The sequence below is a fragment of the Hippopotamus amphibius genome, chromosome 1, assembly GCF_030028045.1.
Source record: "Hippopotamus amphibius kiboko isolate mHipAmp2 chromosome 1, mHipAmp2.hap2, whole genome shotgun sequence".
Taxonomy (NCBI): Eukaryota; Metazoa; Chordata; class Mammalia; order Artiodactyla; family Hippopotamidae; genus Hippopotamus; species Hippopotamus amphibius.
Window position 1 is genome coordinate 26,013,942 of NC_080186.1, and position 22,303 is coordinate 26,036,244.

General features: G+C 49.4%; 1 protein-coding gene and 1 pseudogene across 4 annotated transcripts in view; one reads left to right on the forward strand and one right to left on the reverse strand.

The window, feature by feature from the left end:
• The window catches only part of TRIM62 (tripartite motif containing 62), a 31,272-nt gene extending 22,927 nt beyond the window's left edge, over window positions 1-8,345 (reverse strand). Inside the window, exons 1-3 of one of the 4 annotated variants that reach the window (XM_057708437.1) lie at window positions 8,231-8,327; window positions 8,060-8,150; window positions 7,267-7,792 (exon numbers count right to left, since the gene is read on the reverse strand). In XM_057708437.1, the coding sequence (XP_057564420.1) occupies window positions 7,267-7,674 (408 nt within the window). In that variant the 5' untranslated portion in view covers window positions 7,675-7,792; window positions 8,060-8,150; window positions 8,231-8,327. The other 3 variants (XM_057708430.1, XM_057708443.1, XM_057708425.1) reach the window with 3 other exon arrangements.
• Window positions 7,673-20,839, forward strand: LOC130855363 (E3 ubiquitin-protein ligase RNF181-like; annotated as a pseudogene).
• Window positions 20,840-22,303: the final 1,464 nt, after the last annotated feature.

The following is a 22,303-nucleotide window of genomic DNA, read 5'->3' on the forward strand; positions in this document are numbered from 1 at the left end:
GGAGACCTTGGAGGTCCGCCTGGGGGAGCTGGACTCTGCAGACCCCATCAACGCTGGAACAGGGCAAGAATCGGGGATGGGAGGGACACCCTTCTGAGGGCAGAGCCACAGCTCTGCACCCCTCCCTCCGGAGAGAGGGCAGAGTCAGGACTGGTGCAGACCTAAGCACACAATTATGCAAATATGTCAGCCGGGAGGCTCTGGGGCTCCCATAGGCACAGAGAGGCCAGGACTGGGGCAGCGGCTGAGGGGGAGGACAGAGAGCCAGGGCTCACATGCCCCCAAGGCCAGACCTCCCCTCCTGCAAGGCCAGACCTCCCCTCCTGCAAGGCCAGCCAGAGGACAAAGGTGCTACTGGAAGCCATCTCCCCCAGCTCCAGGGACCCCTCACCCCCTTCACCAAGCAGTGCTGCCCAGTGGACACGGGTGTCAGAAAAACCGGGGTTTAAATCCTGCCTGTGTGCCCTTGAGTAGATCATCTCTTCTCCTCTCAGGGTCCACCTCTCAGAGCCTTATCTATAAAATGAGGACAAGAGCCACCCACGGGGATGTGATGAGGAGTAAATGAGATGACACCCTTGAAAGGCCCAGCACGGAATGGCACACAGTAGGTGCTCAAGGCCCCCTCCCCTTCTCTGTGCCCGGTACTGCCTTCTCCTCCCCTCTCTGACCCAAGGATGCCCCAAATCTTCACACGGCAAACTGAACTTGCCTCTTTTCTCCTTTCCCCCCAAGTCTCTCTTCTACTCACAGACCTCTGATGTTGCTGCTTCTCCCAACAGACCTGAACTCTCATACAACTTCTCTGCCGCTGAGCCCCGCCCCGTCCACTCTGAGCCTCACGGTCTCCGCAGGCAGCATCTTGTGGCCACTCCCCCTCCTCCAGGCTGCCCCACCAGTGCCACCTGCACGCTGCCCCTTAATGCACACTGACCAGGCTAGCCTCGCCTGCTCCAACCTGCTCCTGGCTCCCCCACATCTCCAGGATCAAGCCCGAGCTCCTTGGGTGGGGGTGACCCTTTATGAGCTGGTCAACCCTCAGTTTCCCACCCTTCCCCCTCCAGCTACAATGAACCACTGGCTCACCTCCATGCCTGTCCCTGGCTGACTCAGATAAGCTGAGTCTGAGTTCCAGCTTCAGCGACACGTATTGGTTGCATGGCCTTAGGCACAGTTTCTGAGCCTCAGTTTCCTTATGTATAAATAGGGCAATGAGACCCACCTCCTAGGGCCGCTGTGAGGATTAAACGAGAAAGGGCGTCTGCCCCGTCACTCTCTGAACCTGGGCAGTGGGGCTGTGGATGCTGTTATTCCCTCTGTAATGCTCCTTTCTCTGCTTTCCGGACTCAGTTCAGTTGTCAGCTCCAAGGGGACCTGGGCAAGCCTCAGTTACAGCCAGAGGAGCCTAGGACATGACCTTGCAGCTTATGGGCCTGTCTTCCAAGAACCACATTAGGGCCACGCTTGTCCTGCTCTCTCCTGGGCCCAGGACCTGGCTCTCAGCTAGCTATTGCAGGAGTGTCAACTGAAGAAATTATTGAATGAATCTCTGAAGCCAAGACAGAACCATCTCCAAATCCTCCACACCCACCCCAGTGTTCAAGCAGACTTCAAGGTCTGGAAGGTACATGGTGCTGTGAAAACAGCACTACTCTGAAATTCCAGGGAGCTGGGCTCTGGACCAACCTCAGGCAAGTTAGTTTTCCCATCTGTAAAGTGGGGAGAGGATGGAAGTGGTTGGTTTCTGAGGTCCCTCCCCATTTGGATGCTCCCTGAAGTAGTTAGGGTTTTGGTGAGGAGGATGAGTTCTGAGCCAGACAGACCTGAGTCTAAATCCCAGCCCTTCCTCCTACTTGCAATGTGATCTTTGGCACATTACTGAGCCTCTGAGCCTCAAGGTCTTCACCTGCAAAATGGGGCTGATCCTAGTCCCACTGGGGGAGCAGGGAAAAGAAAAAGTGCCGCTGTGAGGATTCAATGCCCGTAACAGCACCTGGTCCATAACAAGTGTCCAATACACTCTGGCTAGTGTTTTTGTAGGGTTGTTACTGTTTCTGTTGTCACTTCTTACCAGATCCTTTTCTCTCTAGAAAATAAACATCATGGGGCCCCCAACTTCAATTCTGAGTTTTGACACTGTGGCCCCTGCTTAGCCAAGGTATGCTAGATGAACACGGCTTTCCTGGCTGCCCACAGACACCTGTGAAGAGGGAAGCAGAGATACCAACAGCGGCCCTGGGTCTGACTCATTGCCATCCTCGCCCCCACAGAGGCTGCTCTTTGCACACAAATCCTGCCCTCTCCTGGGAAAAGTAACATTAGAGGCTGCTTCCCCCGAACACAGACAACCTGGCTGCCTCCCTGTCCACGGTACAAAATAAAGCGCCTTTACAACAGTTGTCTCTGAATAGGCAGCAACTCTCTCTCCCTCTTCACACATTAAGTGGACAGTTTTGTTCCTATTTCCACTTCTCAGGTTGGCAAAGAGAAGGCAGCCCCTTCCACCCAGCTGGAAGAAGCCAGCGCCAGGATTTGAATCCAGTCCCCCAGCTCTGTTCTTTCCCCGTGTGGCTGCCTTGGCATCTCTGGATACCCATGCCCAACTCCTCAGGGCTCCCATCCCAGGCTGATTCACTGCTGTCTCCCTTGGCATGAAGGAGACCTTGGGAAGGGCTCCAGTGGTCACGTGAGACCTGGAGGGGGTGGCTGGGACTGCATCCAACCCCTCCCCTGGAGGTTAGGAAGCTGAGATGGCCGGGGAGCTGAGCAGGATGACATCCAGCACCTGCCCTCGGTGCATCCGCTGGCAGGGGCAGACTGTGTCCTTAGCCTGACCCTGTGCTGAGTACACTTGAAATACAAAGACAGGCGGGGTGCGGGGGAGACCACTACCCAGCCCTCAGAGGCAGCTCGGAGGCTATGCGTGGCCAGCCGGCCAGGCTTCAAATCCCGTCCCTGCTATCTGCCAGCTGCGTGGCCAAACAAGTCACTGAATTCCTCTGAACCTCTGTTTCCTTACCTGTACAAAGAGTACATTACATACCCACTTGACAGGTGTTATGAAGAGTAGAGGAGGCAATACAAGAAAAGCGCTTAGGACAGTCCCGGATAGTGGGCTAGGGCTCAGTAAGTATTGGCTGAGAAGCCCCCAGACCCTTCTGAGATGGGGCTCCTTCCAACCCCTTTGCTCTGTGGTCCAGTGCTCAGCAGTGGGAAAAAAAAAAGGAGGAATACGCATACACACATACCCCACGCTCACATGCTATTTACACAACAAAAATCCTGTAGAACTCTAAAACGAATCTCTAAGAAAAAGACCATGTTTTTCCAAGAGGTAGGATTATAGGGGGATTTTAAGTTTTACATTATATACCTCTGTTTATTATGTTAATTTTATAATCAGAAAAAATAAAGATATTTAAAAACTGTTGTGTGCTACTGTGTGCCAGGCACAGTATCAGGCACTTTTGATACAGCCTCCCTAACTCTCACAACATCCTTCCCAGGAAGGTCATATTATCCCCACGTTGTAGACGAGCATGTGGAGGCTTAGAGAACTGAAGTGATCTCACCAAGGACACACAGATTATCAGTGATGATGCCAGGATCTGACCCCAGTATTGCAATCTGAGGTACAAAGCAATTCTGCTTGGCAGGTCAGGGAAAATTTCACGAAGGAGGTGATATTTGAGCTGAGCCTAGAAAGCTGAGTAGGACTTCTCTAGGCCTGGGTTCTCAGCCAGGGATGATTTTGACTCTATGGGACATTTGATGGAGCCTGGAGACATTTTTGGTTGTCAGAGTTTGGGGTGGGTGGTGCTACTGGCATCCAGTGGCTGGAGGCCAGGGATGCTGCTAAACATCCTATGATGCACAGGATTGCCTTGCATAACAAAGACTTATCAGGCCCCAAACGGCAATAGTGCTGAGTATGATGTAACATACTAGAGCTGTCATTTATCGAGTGTTTACTATGTGTCAAGTGCAGTACCAAGTTCTTGCAAATGTCATCTCATTTAATTCAACCCCATTATTCCCAAGCTGTGAATGAGGAACTTGAGGCTCAGAGATGATAGGGAATTTCCCAAAGGTCACACAGCCAGAAAATGGGAGTGTAAGACTGGAGCTGCCTGAATACAAAGCCAGACTCCTTAACCTTTCTGCTCTGCTGCCTCCAGGATTTATAATAAATGAGAAGCTCCAGCCCAACTGCTAGGCGGGGTGTGAAGAGACTCCGGCTGAGTCAGGAGTAGCCTCCTCTGGCCTCAAGGCCTGGGAAATGTCTCCCCCTCCTCCCTCACCCCCTCCCTGCCATTGCCCCATCTGTCAAATGAAGTTTACATCAGACGATCTCCAAGGCTCTGAGTCTGTTATTCTCCAGGAGAAGGGTCCAAGCCCAGCCTCCAGGATACCTGGGGATGAACCACCAGCTGCTGGGAGAGGTGGGGGGGGACCAGCAGGCTCAGCCTCATTTCCAGTGCATAAATAGCTAATGAGCTCCACTTCCCCATGAAGAAGGAGGGTGGGGTAGTGAGGGTAGGGGGTGGGGTAGTGAGGGTGGGGAGAGGCTTGTGTCTCACCCAGGAGCTTACTTCTCCAGGGGGAGGCAAGTTTCTCTACTTTCTTGCCAAGGCCAAAGGAGACACCAAAGCAAGGCCTCCTTCTCAGGTGAGAGGCAGTTCTGGGCATTAGCCCCGTGGGGCACATGAGTTCTCATAGGTAGAAGAAGAAGGGATGGGAACGCATGCTGACCCAGCCCCTACCATGTGCCAGGCATCACAATAGCAGGTTAATCTCAGGTTAGCCTCATGAAAATTCTGGTAGGCAAGAATCATCCTGACCCCAGTTTACAGGCGAGAGCATCAAGGCTTCCATGAAGCGACTTGCCGATTACACAGACAGTGCTAAAGGAAGGACTGGAACCCAAGTGTGACTGACCCCAGGACAGTACACTAGAGGGTAAGTGAGTGGCAGTCCTCTTTTTCTTTTTACCCAAGAATGACAGTGTTTCAATAATGTTTGTAGAAAATACATGTTCAATTTCTCCTGCCTGCCCCAGGTCATGGAATGGACTGCAAAGAACCGCAACACAGTCATTTGGATTTCCTGGTTTGCAGACAGGGGAACCAAGCCTTGGAAGGCAGAGTTCTATCCAGCTAAAAAGTCAGACAGGGAGAGGAGAGGGTGAGCGGCAGGGGTGGGATCTGGCCGGGGTCAAACCAAGCTTTTTAGGTTGGCTCTCTCACTGTCTGGCAGTGTGACTTTGGGTAAGTCACATCACCTCTCTGGACCTCAGCCTCCACATCTACATAATGAAGAGGTTGGACAGATGGTTTCAGACAGAGTCCCTCCAACTCGAACAACCTGCGCCCAGCCCTGTCCAAGCTTCTCTCCTCCTCCCTGTTTATATATTTCATAGACGGGGAGATGGGGACACCAGCGCCTGGCAAATGGGGCTCTGGGGGTCGAGGGCCAATGCCAACCTTGTGCAAGCTCCCAGAGCCCCCACTCTTGCTCTCCATCCTCAAACAGCCAAATTGGAAGGGAGTTAAGGAATTAAAGGGGCAAGGAGTGGGTAAGGTGAACCTGGGGTCATTTCTCCTAGGGCCAGGGCATCTGCTGGTGCAGGCTGGTTCACAGAGACTCATGTATAAGGGGGGCGAGGGTGCAATCCCTACAACAGGGAAAATAGTTATTTAGCTCCTGCTTAAGGAGTCAAAAACCTTCTACTTGCAAAGGCTCCACAGTCTGGGCCAGCTCAGGTCAGGGCTAGTCATTCATTCAACCTTTACTGATGGGCACTGTGGGCCAGGCCTTGTGCCAAGCTTTGGGGCCATAGATACGATAACTAAAAGACTGTCCCTTCTCTTGGGGACTGTGTGCTAGCCTGGTATCCCAAAGCAAAAGACACGGGGCTGCTAGATTTAAATGGTTTAGCTCGAGAAAAAGATTCCAGGCTCAGACAAGCTTGGGAATCATTTTATAAAACATAGCAAAATAAGTTTCTTTCCAACAAGATTTCTCCAAGCCTTTAATATGCAAATGTACACTGAGAATCCTCCAAGGAGGATATAGAGAATATACCATATTTCCCAAATATAGCTAATCTTGGAACACTAAAAAAAAACAACACTACACTTACTAACAGAGATTAGGGAGTTATAGCTCTAATGCTGTTGTTTTGGCCAATGGAGCTTAGAGAAGGCTTACACAGAGAGGGCCTTTGAGCAGGGCTTTGAGAGTTGAGTAGGAGTTAGTCAGTGAGGATGGGAAGGCTTAAGGGAGACCAATTACAGTTTTAGGCTATGTTCAGGTTACCCTGCATGTGCTGTTTCATTTAGTCCTCTAGGTCCTGATGTGGGTGACAGAGCTAAGAAGATCACTGAAAGTTCCTGGAGACTCCTAGAGGTCCACCTACCTCGCTTTTCTTGAATCACCTCACCTCAGGGCCTTAGTCTCCAAATTTTGAGTCTTTATGTCCTGTCCTCGCTCTCCACCTGGCCTCTACTGTGATTTAAACCCAGAATGGTTTTTACAGTATCTGAACTTGATCCCAGCCTTAGACCATCACACACCTCAGCCTAGCCCCCGGCACCTAAACCCCCTCTCTCAGCAGTTTGCTGACACTCGTTTAGACCCTCTCTTAGATTTAACCCTGACCTGCCCAGAGCTTACTGCTCCCCAAGTCCTGATGCATACCTGGCCGACCCCCGGGGCATCATGCCCTAAAGCCTGTAGCTCAGCTACTCTGTAGAGTCTAGACTCATCCTCGGATGGCGGCCCCATCCCCTGTCTAGCCCCGACTGTTTCCACTCCCCATCCGTGTCTTTGCCCCCAACCCAGTCCTGAACCATTCTTACGTGGGTCCTGTCTCCAGGTCCAGCCCCATGATCCCTCACAGTGGCCCTGCCCTTGCCCAGCTCTGATTCGGCCCCGTCCCTAACCTTGCCCCAGCCCGCACCTGGTCCAGCTCTGATCTCATTTGTCCCTGCTGTCCCATTCCATTGGCGGTCTCTCTTCAACCATGGACCCACCCCCCACTTCAGCCATCTGAGACCCCTCCGGGTGAAGACGGCCCAAAGCCCCACCCCCAACACCGCCCCCTCGTCGCCGCCCCGCCCCGTCCTAATTCTGATAGGGCCCTGACACGGCCGGCGGCCCCGCCCCATGGCAATTCTGACTGGGCCCCGCCCGCGGTCCAGCCCTGGCCCCGCCCCCGATCCGGCCCCGCCCCCGCCCCCGCCCCAGGCCGGCAGAGCAGCTTACCTGCAACTCCTCGAACGCATCGTCGATGCCGGTGACCTGGTGCTGCTCGTGCAGCGCGGGCTCATCGCAGAAGAAGCAGAGCAGCGCGCGGTCCGTGAGGCAGAAGAGCTTGACCTTGTCGTGTGCCTGGCAGGGTCGCGCGGCACGGCGCGCGTTGAGGATGGCGTCCAACGGGAAGGCGCTGTAGCGCTCCACGATGTTGGCCAGCTTGAGGCTGGGCGCGAGCGCGGGCTCGGCAAACGTGCGCCGGCACTCCGGGCAGTCGCGGGCGCCCTGAGCCTCCTGCCTCACCCAGTGCTCAGTGATGCAGCGGCGGCAGAAGTAGTGCTCGCAGCCCAGGCTCACCGGGTCCTGATAGATGCTCAGACAGATGGAGCAGAGCAGCTCGTCCTTGAGGCTGCACGCCATGGCGCCGGGGGAGGCGGAGAGGGTCCCACGAGATGCAGGGGGCCGGCTGGGGTAGTGCGGCACTGTCGGGGGCAGCACCTAGGGATGGGTGCGGGGAGCAGGCCCGGAGAAGCGGGAGCTACAGGAGAAGGAAGGGGTGCTGTCTGGGAGCGGGGTAACGCGAGTAAGAGGCGTGGCGTAGAGACCACCTGGGAAGCGATCCCAGGAAGGTGTCTCGAAGCTGTGGGTGACCCAGAGCGATGGGTGCTGGAGGGAGGGGGCCGTGGGTGTCTGAAGGAGGGTGCTCCTAGCAGGAAGCTTCTAGGGAAAGGGGCAATCAGAAGGGATGGGTGCTGGGAGAGGGGGATCTAGGAGAGGGGGCGGAGGCCTTGGGGGGCTGTAATACCGGTATGGGTGCGGTGGGGGGAGGGGGCGAAGCTGGGGATGGGGAATTCCGAGGGAGGGGGAATCCAGGCAGAGCCGCACCTCGGCTGTCTCTGGCAGAGGAGAGGAGCGCTGTGAGCACGCTCAGCTGCCCGATCCCGGCCCCAAGACCCGGCCCCGCGCGGCTCCTTACCCTCACCGGCTCAGCGGCCACTGCTCCGGTCCGAGCGCAGCCTCTCAACCCGGAACCAGCCGAGCCTGAGCTGCCGGCGGCCTTGGCTCCCTCCCCGCCCCGGGGGCGGGGCCTCAGAGACTCCGCCCCCGCGGCGGGCGGGGGTGGAGAGGAGGGGCGGGCCCAGCCGCCAGCCAGCAGGACCCCCGCCCCGCCCCCACTATTCTCCAGCTCCCAGGGGTGTGAAACCCAGCTGCTCCTTCAGGGTCTGCGCTTGGAACAACATTCTGGTCTCGCTTGGGGTCCCTGCGGCGGATGGGGGGTGGGGGACAGTTAATTTGGGAGGATGACAGGTAAAGGAGGAATATCTTTTGGATCATCAAGGTGAAGATTTGGGAAAAATAACATTGTGTATTCAAACAAACACGGATATGTTGTTTAATCTGCGTAGGATACAACTTTTGCATAAAATATAAAGCTGAACCTCGAGAAATACCCTGCTGGCTTAGAGCAAGTTCAACACCCTCACACTCCTAAGCCCTGGGGTCCCATTTCCTCTTCACTTTCTTAAGGAGTGCTAGAGGGAAAAGTTGGAAAGTCCTGGCCCTGACTGATGTCTGACCCAAGGAGTTGTCTCCACTTAGCAAACATTTCTGGAGTGCTCTATTGGGGGGCGGGCGGTGTGGAGGCGGGAGGAGGGAGCAGGAGAGAGGGAGAAAGAGTAGTGGGAGACCTTGTACGCCAGATGGAGAGGGGATAAGGGATTTCTAGGCAGAGGGGGCAGCATGTGCAAGAGCCTGGAGGCGTGAAAAGGGGAAGGCACATTTTGGCAAGTGCATGTGATTCTCTAGTCTTGGGTGGGGTGGGAAAGGGGCTAGGGAGAGGTGGAGGGCACTGAGGGTCATGGTGATAGATTTCCTCAAGGCACTGGGCTTTCAAGCAGGGGACTGATCTGGTCTGACGTGGGGTTTCAGGAAGTCAAGGAGATTCTCACTATCCCATCAGCAAGATGAAGGCAGAGACGCTTTCTGATGTGTCTGCGTATGTGCAGCGCTCTGCAAACAGTGAAGGTGTGTCGCTGAATAACAGTAGCAAAGATATGGATTTCAGGAAGAGAGACTGGGCAGCAGTAAATTATTGTTGTCACAGTGCCTGCAGGAGATGAGACCTGAACTGGGGCCACGACAGTGCATAAGGAGAGAAAGCCAGGGTATTGAAAATACAGACACGATGAAATTTTGTAATGGATTGAATATGGGGTGAGAAAGAAGGAGGCATGAGGGTGGCTCCTCCAAGTTTCTGGCTCCTCCAGCAATGTCTTCACTGGAGGTAAACGTTGTCAAGCCACAATTTAAGAAAAGGCTCGAGGTTTACCCCTCTGCTATTTATGTGTCCTCTGTTACATCATTTCCTGGTTCCACGTCTCCATCATTGCCAGAAACAAGCTGGTAGCTCATGCAACAGCCATTCATCTGCTTGTCCTTGCAGTCAGAGGCTTGATTTTGTTCAGGTAGTCCCCTTTGCCATGTGACCAAGGGACTGCTGACCCCAGCCCAGCTCTAGCAGTAAATTCCGTTTGGTCGAAGTCCATCGTGGTGGTTGCATTCCTGTCGCCAGTGATGGTCTGGGTTTGGACATGTGAGGCAGGTCTGGCCTGAAAAGCCAGAGGGGACCCCTGTGGCAGGGAGGTGGCTTCTGCAAATGGTCTCTTCCCTTTCAAAAACAGTCTGTTCCACTGCTGGATGTGGATGTGTTTGGTGCTGATACTTGGAATTGCTCCCAGTCTGAGGAGGCAGCCAGCACGTGACAGAGGAGGGGAGAATCCTAGGGAAGAGGAGCTGGTGCACTGATGCAGAGCCTAGACTTTTGGATATATGAGATGGTCCATCTTATTACTTAAGCAGGTTTAATAGCATTGTGTTGTCTCTTGACAAACAAAAGAATCCCAAATGATGCACTGATATGTACCTCCATTTTTTTTTTCTTTGTCAAGAAGGCAGGGTCTACATTAGGAAGCATTTGAAATGAAATGAAAAAAGACTTGATGATGGATGAAGCAGTGGGCTTCATTTATTCAACATGTGATCCATCCTCCTCTTCTATAGCAATATAGTAGCTGGAGAAAGGGCTAGTCTGCCAGATACCGCATTTTGCAGCGGCTTTTGCAGCTCAGTGCGGCTTTGCAACTAAATCCTTTCCAACAGAATGTAAATAGAAATAGTCCTTAAGGCTTTTGCTCTTCCCTGCTCCATTTCCTCTTGCCTTGAGTTGAAACACAGATGTGTAAGGAACCCAGCTTCAATAATGTTTCCAAGAGGCTGACAGAGCAAAGATAAAGAAGGAACCTGGGTTTCTGAATGACCGCATGGAGTGGAGCCACCCATCGAAGTGGACTAGAGAATGAGAAATAAACTTCCATTTTCTAGAAGCCATTGTATTTTGGGGCTCTGCTGCAGCAGCTTAGTGTACCCCATGCTACTCTACAGCTGTTTTTAGAAAAGGCTTTGGTACTATTTTATGCTATTGTTTAAATCCTTTCAGTAGCTAAGTTCCTCTTAATGTCTAGCACCAATCTCTTCTGAAGTGTATAGAACATGGTTTTCTCTGGCTGAAAGTTGCAGTCTCTTGGACCCTTCACAATACTCTCCAGCTTTTAGTCTTTTCACCCTTCTAGCTGTTGTTCTGAACTTACACCATCTCCACTAAGATGCTGAATACTACACTCCCGCAGACTGTTGGTTGTATTTGTTTGACAAATCATCGCTCTTTCTGGATCTGTTTCCCCAACCTGATGTGGTTAAGGGGTCTGAACCAAGACTTCATGATCCTGACTGCAGTGTATGCCACCACTTCTTTTTTTTTTTAATTTAAAAAAATTTATTTATTTATTTATTGACTGCATTGGGTCTTCCTTGTGGTGCGCAGGCTTTCTCTAGTTGTGGCAAGCTGGGGCTACTCCTCATTGCGGTTGCGGGGTCTTCTCATTGCGATGGTTTCTCTTGTTGCAGAGCACAGGTTCTAGGTGCATGGGCTTCAGTAGTTGTGGCACTTGGGCTCAGTAGTTGTGGCTCACAGGCTTAGTTGCTCAATGCCATGTGGGATCTTCCTGGACCAGGGATTGAACCCACGTCCCCTGCATTGGCAGGTGGATTCTTAACCACTGAGCCACCAGGGAAGTCCCTGCCACCCATCTATTCATCTCTAAAAGAAAATCAGGAGTTTAAAGAAAAATTATTTTTCACAGCTATCCAAGAGATGTTGTTGAGTGGAAAAAAAAAGAAGAGACCCAAAAACACACAGATAGGACTTCCTAGGTGGTGCAGTGGTAAAGAATCCGCCTGCCAATGCAGGGGACACGGGTTCGAGCCCTGCCCTGGGAAGATTCCACATGCCACGGAGCAACTAAACCCGTGCGCCACAACTATTGAGCCTGTGCTCTAGAGCCTGTGAGCCACAACTACTGAGCCCATTTGCCACAACTATTGAAGCCCATGTGCCTAGGGCCCGTGCTCCACAACAAGAGAAGCCACTACAATGAGGAGCCTGCACACCACAATGAAGAGTAGCCCCCACTCTCAGCAGCTAGAGAAAGCCTGTGTGCAGCAACGAAGACCCAGCACAGCCAATAAATAAATTAAATAAGTAAATAAATAAATAAATTTATAAAAAAAACCAAATACACACAGATACACAGACATGGACACACACAGTCCTACGCACGCTCACAGGCATTATTTGTATACCAAAAACCTGTAGAACGCTGTAGCAATCCTAACCATGTTTATCTGTGGGCTAGGGTAGGGGGAGGACTTTAATTATGACACTGTATAGCTCTGTTTGTTTATTGCTAAATTTTACAATCAGAAAAAAATATTTGCTATACAGCAGAGATTGGCACAACATGGTAAATCAACTATACTTCAATTAAAAAAACAATAAAGACAGTTGATTCTCATTATTCAAGGATTCTGTATTTGCAAATTCACCTACCCCTCAGATTTACTTGTAACCCCCCAATCAATATTTGAGGTGTTTTCACTGTCATTTGTGGACATACACAGGTCCAGGGTGGCAAAAAGTTAGATTGCCCGACACGCATGTTCCCAGCAAAGGTGGAACCAGGGGCCATTGTGCCTTCTTGTTTCAGCTCTCATACTATTAGCTTTTCACAGTCTATTCAGTGCCACGTTTTTCTCACTTTGGGGCTTTTTATTGGTAATTTTGCTGTTTTAAAATAACTCCCAAGCATGGCATTGAAGTGCTGTCTAGTGTTCCCAAGTGCACGAAGGCTGTGATGGGCCTTGGGAAGAAAATATGTGTGTTTGATAAGCTTCACTCAGGCATGAGTTTTAGTGCTGTTGACCATGAGTTCAACAGTAATGAATCAACAGCGTATATTAAATAAGGTGTCTTTAAACAGAAACACACATAAAACAAGGTTATGTATTGATCAGTTGATGAAAATGTGGCCAGAGGCTCACAGGAAACTAACGCCATATTGCCTCAAGGGGCAATGATTCAACATCCCCTATTTCAGTCTCTGCAGCAACTTAGTAGAACATAGCTACGTGAACGTCAGGAGTTGCCTGTATTTAAAGTTGTCTAAATACAGTCGCCTGTATTTAAAGTCTAACAGCAGCCATCAGTATGAGGTACCAACCCCCAGGCCCCTTTCTGTCCAGGCAACATTGGCTCAGTGCAGCCAAACAGGGAGGGGCGAGAGAATGAACGTGGATTGAGCTACTCCTGTGTGCCAGGCACTGCACTAGGTGCTTGGTGTCCATGGCTTTATTTAATCCTCACAACAGCCCTCCAGACTTGTCATTTTTCTCCCCCTTTGCAGACGAGGAAACTGCAGCTCAGAGGGGTGACGTGACTCGCCTGAAGCCAAAGCAAGTAAGAGGCACAGGCTTCTCCACCCCCAGGTGCTGGAGAAGATGCCACAGTTGTGCAGCTTGGAGCTGGGCCGCATCTGGGCCCTCAGCTCCATCCAATGGTCTTTATAAACCATGCAGCTAGCCCCCCCGTTTCTCTGTCCCTTCCCCACCATGCCAAACCTTTGCCTGTCTCCTCAAGCCCCACAGACACACCCCTGCTTCTTTCTCAGTGGGGGACCTTGTGTCCCACCACAGGAAGAAAGTCCCTCGAGGGGGACTTTTCAATGTTCACTCCCCTTCAACCTATCAATCCTTTGTGAAATGAGGCTGAGTGTAAAATATACGATACTTGTTTTTCTTTCTGACTCACTTCACTCTGTATGACACTCTCTAGGTCCATCCATGTCTCTGCCAATGTCCCAGTTTTGTTGCTTTTGAGGCTGTGTGTAAAATAAACAGATAGAGGAAGGCAGTGCATTTACAGCTTTCTTCATGCTTACCTCCCTTCCTCAAGTCCAAAGGCAAAGTTGCCTCCTGTTCAAAATGAACTCCTCCACCTGGGTCCCAGTCTAATCCTCTCAGACCTCCTCTGGGACCTGACTGCTTCCACTCTCCCCTCTCCACTCTGCATTTTTGTTTCCGTTCTTGGCGTTGGCCACTTGCCCTCAGCCTATAAACAGGCTCGAGTTTCTCTTAAAACAGCCCTCTCTCCACTTCCCCCACCCTTAGCGACCACCTCATTGCCTTTCTCTAGCTCAGCCTCTTGAGAGAATCATCTGCACGCCCTCCCCTGCCATTCATCAGGCTGCTGCTCCCCGCCACTCCAGTGAACTCACTAATAATCTCCTAATTGCCAATTACAGATAGCTGCGAAGGCATAGTTGCAGCTGCAGAAAAACTAAACAGACAAATTAAAAGGAACTTTGAAATATGCATGATTACACCACCCAGAAAGAACTATTGTTAATACTTGGTCTACATCTTTACAGGCCTTGTTCACAGATTATCCATGCTTGTGCGCGCACACGTGTGCACGCACACACACATACACACGGGGCGGGGGTGAGGGAGAGGGGAGGAACACGCAGAGGGAGGAGAGAGATTTTTTAAAAAATAGAAATGAGTTCACTCTCTAAATCATTGCTTCTCTTGAACCACATGTGTCTTCAACATAGGTCCTTCCAGGAGCTGACCTTGAGAAAACAGTTTATTTGGGAGGTGTAAGTAACACTGTAGAGAAGTGGGAAAGTGAGACAGGGAAGGAGAGGCAGCCCCCTAAGGCTGCACTATTAAGCCAGCCAGCACAGAGGGCAAGTGAAGATTTCTCCCACAGGGAAACCCTAGGAAGTGGGATAAAACACATGCCTCAGGATGGCCCCACTCCAAGGACAAGGGATCTGGGCATCTACACACCACCTCCGCGTGCTGAGGCTGCTCCCCAGCACTTGTGATCTACGATGTTCACAGTCAGGTTCCTGCAGTTCCGGGGAAGAGATCCCTCAGCCGTGATGGAGATGCTGGCAGCTGGAAGTCTTGGGGGCACACGGATGGGTCTGAAGGATAAGGGCAGGGCAACGACAGTATCTATTACAGTCCCCTCTTGAACCCCCTGAGATCAACGTGCACCCCCCCTTAAGTTTCATGTGCTACCACTGCTTCTTCAAGGTGGTGGCCAGTCACTATTTAAAATAAAAAAGAAGACGATAGGAAGGTTAGTGGAACAAGCCAAAGTGCCACTGCTGTAGCTGGTCCTGAGACTAAGCAATGCTCATCATCTTCCTTCTCCACCACCCATTCTAGATGCCCCGCGCCCTGGGCCAGCCAGGATCACTTACCCCTGCCAGTTCAGTAACTCCTTTCTTTGCCTGCTAGTCTCCTGTCATGAGAAGCTCAAAGTTGCCAGGAGGCAGATATAATTTTAGATTTAGTAAAACCATCACTGTGTCCTCTGGTAGGAGGGTTCTCCCCTTACCATCTGGGAACTAGGATCTCTAGTCTAACAGAACCTGAGGGCTTGAGGATAGGAAGCACAAATTTACCAAGTGGGACACTGAGAATAAAGGTGAGAAGGTCCACTTCCATGGTTCCCAGACCTGTACATTCTACTGATCAGGAACACAGTATATACATAATGGCTATTGGCTGAAGGTATATAAATATATTTTAAGGACAGCACCTCGACCCTATCTTCTAGCTGATGCCTTAGGTACACCTTCAAGTGCTTATTCAGATATTTTCTCAGGATGGCAGCTTCTGGTCGACGTGGCACACAGTAGGACCAGTGGATAGTATGGTCCTGTGCCCACTTCATCCGTGGTCACGTTATTGGGGGAAACCCCATGGTGATAAATTAGACATTCTGGGAGCCTTCGGATAGTAGTGCTAGCCAAGACATTACCCACTGAGAAGACAAACCTGTATCAATCCCATGAAGTCACAGAGGAATCATGGCCTCTCTGGGATGGTTGGGTTCTTTGTAATCAACCTGTCACCATGTGGTTGGGTGCTCTCCTTCAGGGGTGGTCCCGTATCAAGAGCTTGGCATCAGTCTTTGCTCTGACAGACGGGACACTGAGTACTACTACATCAGCTTTGGTGAGGGGAGCCCACGCAGCTGGGCCAGGCATGGCTCCCATCCTTGCCGCCATGACTTCTTGGTTCTCCGGCCTGGTGTGCACGCTCTGAGGTGAGAGGATGGCTCATTGCCATAGGGTGAACGCTGCTGTCTACCTGGCTGTTCGATGCCTCCTCTGCAATGGGCACTGTCTGGTAGACACTGAAATGAGACCGAGATCCACACACTTTGTACCTTCCTTCAGAGGTCAATCCATAGCTTCTTCTCCAGATTTCCTTAACTCCAAGTTTTCCATCTTGCCCTTTGCAGGTTCCTGATTAATCAACAAACCATCACCACTGCCCAGAAGTGTCCCGTACTCAGGCCACTTCTCCTTTTGAACCAAGTTCAGAACTCCAAGGTCTACTAGCGATCCCTATGGGTAAGGGCCCCTTGGCAGACTTTCCATCCACATTGCCTCTGATGGTTAAGTGCTGCCACCTGGCCTCTGCTGTTTTGGAATCCCATTGTCACACCATTAACAAACACAGTGGGTCCGGCCGCATAGCAGCCCCCCTACCGTCCCCTTCGCTTAGAAAGGACAGCCACCACTGAGCTGCTCCACAATGCCAGTGCTCCCTTTCACAAGCTCATTTCTTATTGCTCCAGTGAAAGGGGCTTGCTGAGAACATCTCAGCTAGTGGGTCCTCTGGTTTTCGGTAATACTTTTCTTCTAGGCAGCCCACGGCTCTGAACCTTTTGACTGCTTCCTCCAGTTCGGGCAGTTCATGCGTTGCTACATTGTTGTTTGTAGCTATTCCTTCTGTCAGTTGCTAAGCTATTGCCTAAGCACTATGCCCCATTGTTTAGTACTGGAGCCAGGACTCAGAAAATCATATTTCAGGGACTTCCCTGGTGGCGCAGTGGTTAAGGATCTGCCTGCCAATGCAGGGGACATGGGTTCAATCCCTGGTCCAGGAAGATCTCACACGCCACAGGGCAACTAAGCCCATGAGCCGCAACTACTGAAGCCCCCTCACCCAGAGCCCGTGCCCCGCAACTAGGAAAGGCACTGCAATGAGAAGCCCACGCACTGCAACAAAGAGTAGCCCCCCCCCAACTCGCTGCAACTGGAGAAAGCCTGTTCACAGCAATGAAGACCCAACACAGCCAGTAAATAAATAAAATTCATTTTTTAAAAAAAGAAAATCATATTTCAGCATCTCCAGTTGCCTCCCGTTATGCCCTGCCAATAAGGAGTGCAGAAGGGAGTTGACAAGGCTAAAGCAAGAAGCGGGGACTTGTGTCTTCCGATGGGCTTCTTGTCGGCTTCCTGTTCGCCCCAGCAATCACCCTAGTGAAGCGTCTTCACCCTGGCACAGCAGTGCCTTCCCTTTGCAGCCGCTGAATCTAGTTTGTGGTTTTCCCAGTACTCTTTAGCACCACTTTCCAACACTTTAGTGACCCTCCTCAGAGGTCTGCGTTTTAGTTTCTCGGAATCCCTCCTCTAAGCCTTTCAATTTTGGTAATTCTACCCTCTTAACCTTATTTCACCAGCCTTGGGTGAGGCATCTACTCCTGTCATTGCTGCCTTTGTGATAACTTAGCAATTGCTCTTTTACCTTTTAAGTTACCTTGTTAATATCCTTATACCTACCTAATACTTTACTATTTAAGTTAGTGTTGTGGTTTCTGTCTCTTTATTGAACACTGATCCTTTTTTTTTTTTTTTCCAAGTTTCAAGAAGCCATCCCAGCTCCAGGTGCCCTTGCCGGGATGGTAAATCCAGAGACCCAGGAAAGTACCTCCATCTCAACAAACTTTTCTAATCCAGCCCCATGTTCCATTCTGGTCCTGACTCAACACCCTCAAAATCCATTCCCAGGTGTGTTCTCCAGGTTTCTGTTGCTACTTATTAGTCACATCCTGCGATTCTTTTTGTAAAAATCCAATTTCTCTAAGCAGAGATGGTACTTCCACAGTGGTACCATGCTGGGACTTGACCTTAGTGATTAGCCTAGAAGTCACAAGAGGAAGTAGTAGCAGGTCTCAAAGAGGGCAAGTATCCTCTCGCAAGGTATCTGCCTTAGGTGAGACCTCTGCCTGGCCTTTAGGCAAGGTAGGGAAGCCTCTTACCCTCTAATGAAGGGGAGTGGGACACTTCTGCCACTCTAATCATTGGGTCCTGGACCTGATTTTCGGGCCCTTCTTCCCTCCAGCTGCAAGAGGTTAGGAGACTTTTAAATGCTGTCACAGAAGTCTTCTGGTTTTCATGCCATGCCCTAGACTGGTAGTTGCATAGTTAGTTACAGCCTATCATTTTCTTCTTTCATCACATCAATGGCACTTAATAACAACCAACAGACTCTACAAGTTCTTTTAATTACTATCACCTCCATATCTCTCAAATGTTAGAAAGGCTATATAAACCATCATAGCCCCTTCTACTTGTATCCTAACCCCCATTCATGACAAGTGAGAGTCCTTAAAATGGGGCTTCTACAACACATCAAGCACTGCCAGCAATGGGGTCTTGTCTCCATGGACTGGCGAGTGACCCAACTCTAGAATTCCATCTGAAGGACCTGCTTCCTAACACCATTTCGGGTATAAGCTGTCCAGATTTGACAAGGATTTGAGTTCAATTCTCTCATTTGGGAAGTGTCAGTTACATTGGGAGAGAAGTGGGAGGTGATGAAGGAAAGGAAGACAGCCAAGGAGAGTGTACCATTAAGCCAGCTACCACAGTTGGTAATCAAAGCTTCATCCAGCAGGCAAAGTCTAGGAAATGGTACAAAACACATGCCTCAGAAATAACCCATGAGATGGGTGAGGGAGCTGGGGTGTTTATACACCAACTCTGAGCATCATTGGCTAGAGGCATATGCTAGCAGTTGGCAGAAAAGGTCCAAGGGATATGGGTATGGAACTGACAGCATCTACATCTGAGTCATCTGATTACTTGGTTAAAATGCAGGTTCCTGATTGGGGGAAACTATGAAGAGCATATGAGACTTCTCTGCAACTTCCTGAGACTCTATCATGATTTCAAAATTAAAAGTTAAAAAAAAACAGACAGGATGACCAGAGAAAGCAGTTATATGGAAAACCAGTTATATGCACATATACTTAATGTGTGTTTTGGGGCTTCGGTAAGTATGGGTTACTATGGTGAAGAAGAAGCCCCTTTCATCTCCTACTGCGAATAAATAGAAATGACAGATAAAATATAATAAAATTTTAAATACATAGCTGAGATCAAAAGCTGTAGGTAGAAAAGAGTCACCTGGGTATAATTGTAATCACAGTTTGTAACAGTGTGGGTGCGAAGGTTAAGTTTGTATTATAACACAATGGTGGTGGTGGTGGTGGTGGTGGTGGTGGTGGTGGTGGTGGTGGTGGTGGTGGTGGTGGTGGTGGTGGTGGTGGTGGTGGTTGGGGGAAACCTTAGCCAAGAAATTGAAAGAAAATTTGTCATGGAACAGGATGAGCCAATGGAGCTTCTTGTGAAACTACCCATGGCACTCCCCTGCAATTTAGGGCACACGGGACTTCTTTAGAAACAACTCCCTCTAGTAAAACATTACAAAGTATGAGAAGAGAAAGGCTTCTAGGAGATAAAGTCAGAAGATGAAACAACTTGGATAATTCACATGCTGTGTTAGTTGGGTCCTCCAGAAAATAAATGCAGGGATGGAGTTAGGAGTGCAAGGGGTTTTTTGAGGGGTAATGCTTGTGAAGGAGAAGAGGGGAGGAAGCAAGATCGGGCAGTGAGAGCCTTGGACTTGATGCTGACTGGACAAAGTCCTGGCTAATCCAAAGGGGTATTACAGAGCACAGAGTGCCCATTAGAGGAGTCCCATGTTGAGACTCTAGTACCCTGTTCATAATCAGTCATTGCTTGGAGACTGTCAAGGAAGAGCATGGCCTCAACTCAAAAGCCAAGGCAGATCCTAACAGCCCTAGGTTGTCAGCTAACTACAACCCTTGTGGCTGAATGGCAAGTTTTTTGGTTTTTTTTAAATTAATCAATTTATTTCTTCATTCATTCATTATTTGGTTGCACTGGGTCTTAGTTGCAGCAGGTGGGTTCCTTAGTTGTAGCAAGTGAACTTTTAGTTGCGGCATGCATGTGGGATCTAGTTCCCTGACCAGGGATCGAACCCAGGCCTCCTGCATGGGGAGTGTGCAGTCCTATCCACTGTGCCATCAGGGAAGTCCCTGGCAAGTTTTTTAATGAAGGGAGATCTGAGTGGTGCACATGCCAAAAATTAGGATAACAGAACAATCTGAAAGACTTTAATAGCAGTATGTTTAAAGAGATAAAATTAGGAATAGAAGGCATACGGCTTATGAAAAAAAGAACCAAATAAGACCTGGTAGAAATAAACTATCAAAAACTCATTTGATGTTTTGAAAAGTAGACTAGACATAAGCTGGAGAGAGAATTAGTAAACTCAAATTGGTCTGAAGATATCACCCAGACTGCAGCACACAAAGCAGCACAAAAAGATGAAATTATGACAGCTAGTATAGAATATTAGTGGAATGCATGGGCTCTGAAGCCACATACCTGGCATTCAATTTCAACTCTATTACTTACTAGTTATGAGGCCTTAGGCATGTTTTTAAACCTCTTTGTGTCTCAGTTTTCTCAAAGGTAAAATAAAGATATACTAGTACCTACCTTATGGTATTGCCCTGAGGATTAAATGAGTATATAGTTCTTATCAATAAGTTATAGTTCTTATAGCACATAGTAAATGCCCAGTAACCATCTAATATCATGGAGGAATGGAAAACATGAAAGATAAATTAAAAGTCATGGTGGACACAGCCCCGCTGCCGTGGTGTCCTATTTCGATGAACAGGACTGCGAGCCGTTGAACCCAGAGCAGGATGCCCTAACCAACATGCTGCTGGAGCGCGCAAGGTCCCTTTTCAATAGGATGGACTTGGAAGACTTGGGGTTGGTAGTAGACTGGGGTCACCACTTGCCTCCATCTGCTGCCAAGACTGCAGTTGAGAACCTCCCGAGGACAGTCATTAGGGGCTCTCAGGCTGACGAACTCCTGCCCCCTGTGCCGCCACGAGCTGCCCGCTGGTGATGACACCTGGGAGAAGCACAAACAAGTTAAGGCTGGCAAGCAGCAGCAGAAGCACCGACTTGGGAGCCTCCATGGAGCCATGTACACATGAGGCAGCGGGGACTGCACACCAGTCCTCCACAGCATCTTCCTCTTGCGCCTCGAATTCTCATGAAAGGTTTCTTTACCCATAACAACAACAACAACAACAACAAAAAGTCATGGTGGAGAAAACGAGAAGTTCCAACATTTGTTTAATCAGTCTCAGAAGGAGACAATAGGGAAGAAGCAGCATTTGAACAAATGATGGTGGAGAATTTTTTCTATACATGAAGAAAAATGAGCCCCTAAAATGAAAATCACTGAGTTCTGAGTAGGTTTTAAAAATGTCATTCCTAGAGAAGTTGTAGAGAAATTGAAAAATAATAAAGATAAAGAAAAAAATCTGAAAAGCTGCTAGAGCGGAAACAGATTATCCGCAAATGAATGACATTCTGCCTGAAGCCAATTTCTCATCAGTAACCATAGATGACAATGGAGTAATAGGCTCAGAGTGATCAGAAAAACAATTAGAATCCTACATTCAGCTAACCAGCATGTAAGCCTGAGTGTAAAATAAAGAAAATTTCAAATATACATAGACTGAGAGATAAAAGAATCTTACCTCAGATTTTTGCTCCAAGAATTTATGAAGGATGAACTTCAGCAAGAAGAAAATTAAACTCAGAGGAAAAGACTCCTCTATTAGTCAAGATGGAATAACAAGAACCAAACCTACCTTTCTACCTGGAACAACTTGAAAAAAAAAAAAGGGACAAAATATGTGAACAGAGGTTCCCAAGGCATTGGACATCAGACAACAAAGAGCAGTGATCTCTGAGAGATGGGAAACAAAGTGAACCCTACAGTTGCCCCAGCTTACTGCCTAGAGAAAGTTTCCAGGCCACAGTGCAGGTGGGGGGACTTCAGACAGACCCTGGAGGTCTTCCTGAAATAAGGAGACAGAGATGGGAGTCCAAGGAAGCCAAAGAAGCTAGAGTTTGCAGGACAAATTATCAGGTAAGAGAGAGATGCACAGTTCTGCATATGAGAAAATGACCCAAGACTGGGGAAAGAACCTCCCAGAAGGATTAGAGGAAAAAATTCTCAGAGTTCACATATAGCCAGGAATTGTCCCATTCCCACCAGCTAGCGTGGAAAATATCATAATTCTTGGGGCACTGAGTAGAGTAGTCAAAAGTGTTTTGCCTCAGTAATGGGGAAAATTATCTCTAGACTAAATGCTACTCTGGTCCTGCCAAAAAAAAGTTTAAAAGCAAGACTTTTGAAAGGGTCAAATTATTCTCAAGTAACTTAACCATACCCAGAACAAAGCTAAAGAATATTTATAAGAATACAAAAATTATCCAGCATCCAACAAGGTAAAATTCACAGCATCTGACATCCAATAAGAGAGTACCAGGCATGTAAAGAAGCAGGAAAGTACTGGTTATAAGGAAGAGAGAAGTCAATCAAAACTACCCAGAGGACCTCCCTGGTGGTCCAGTGGTTAGGAATCCACCTCCCAAAGCAGGGA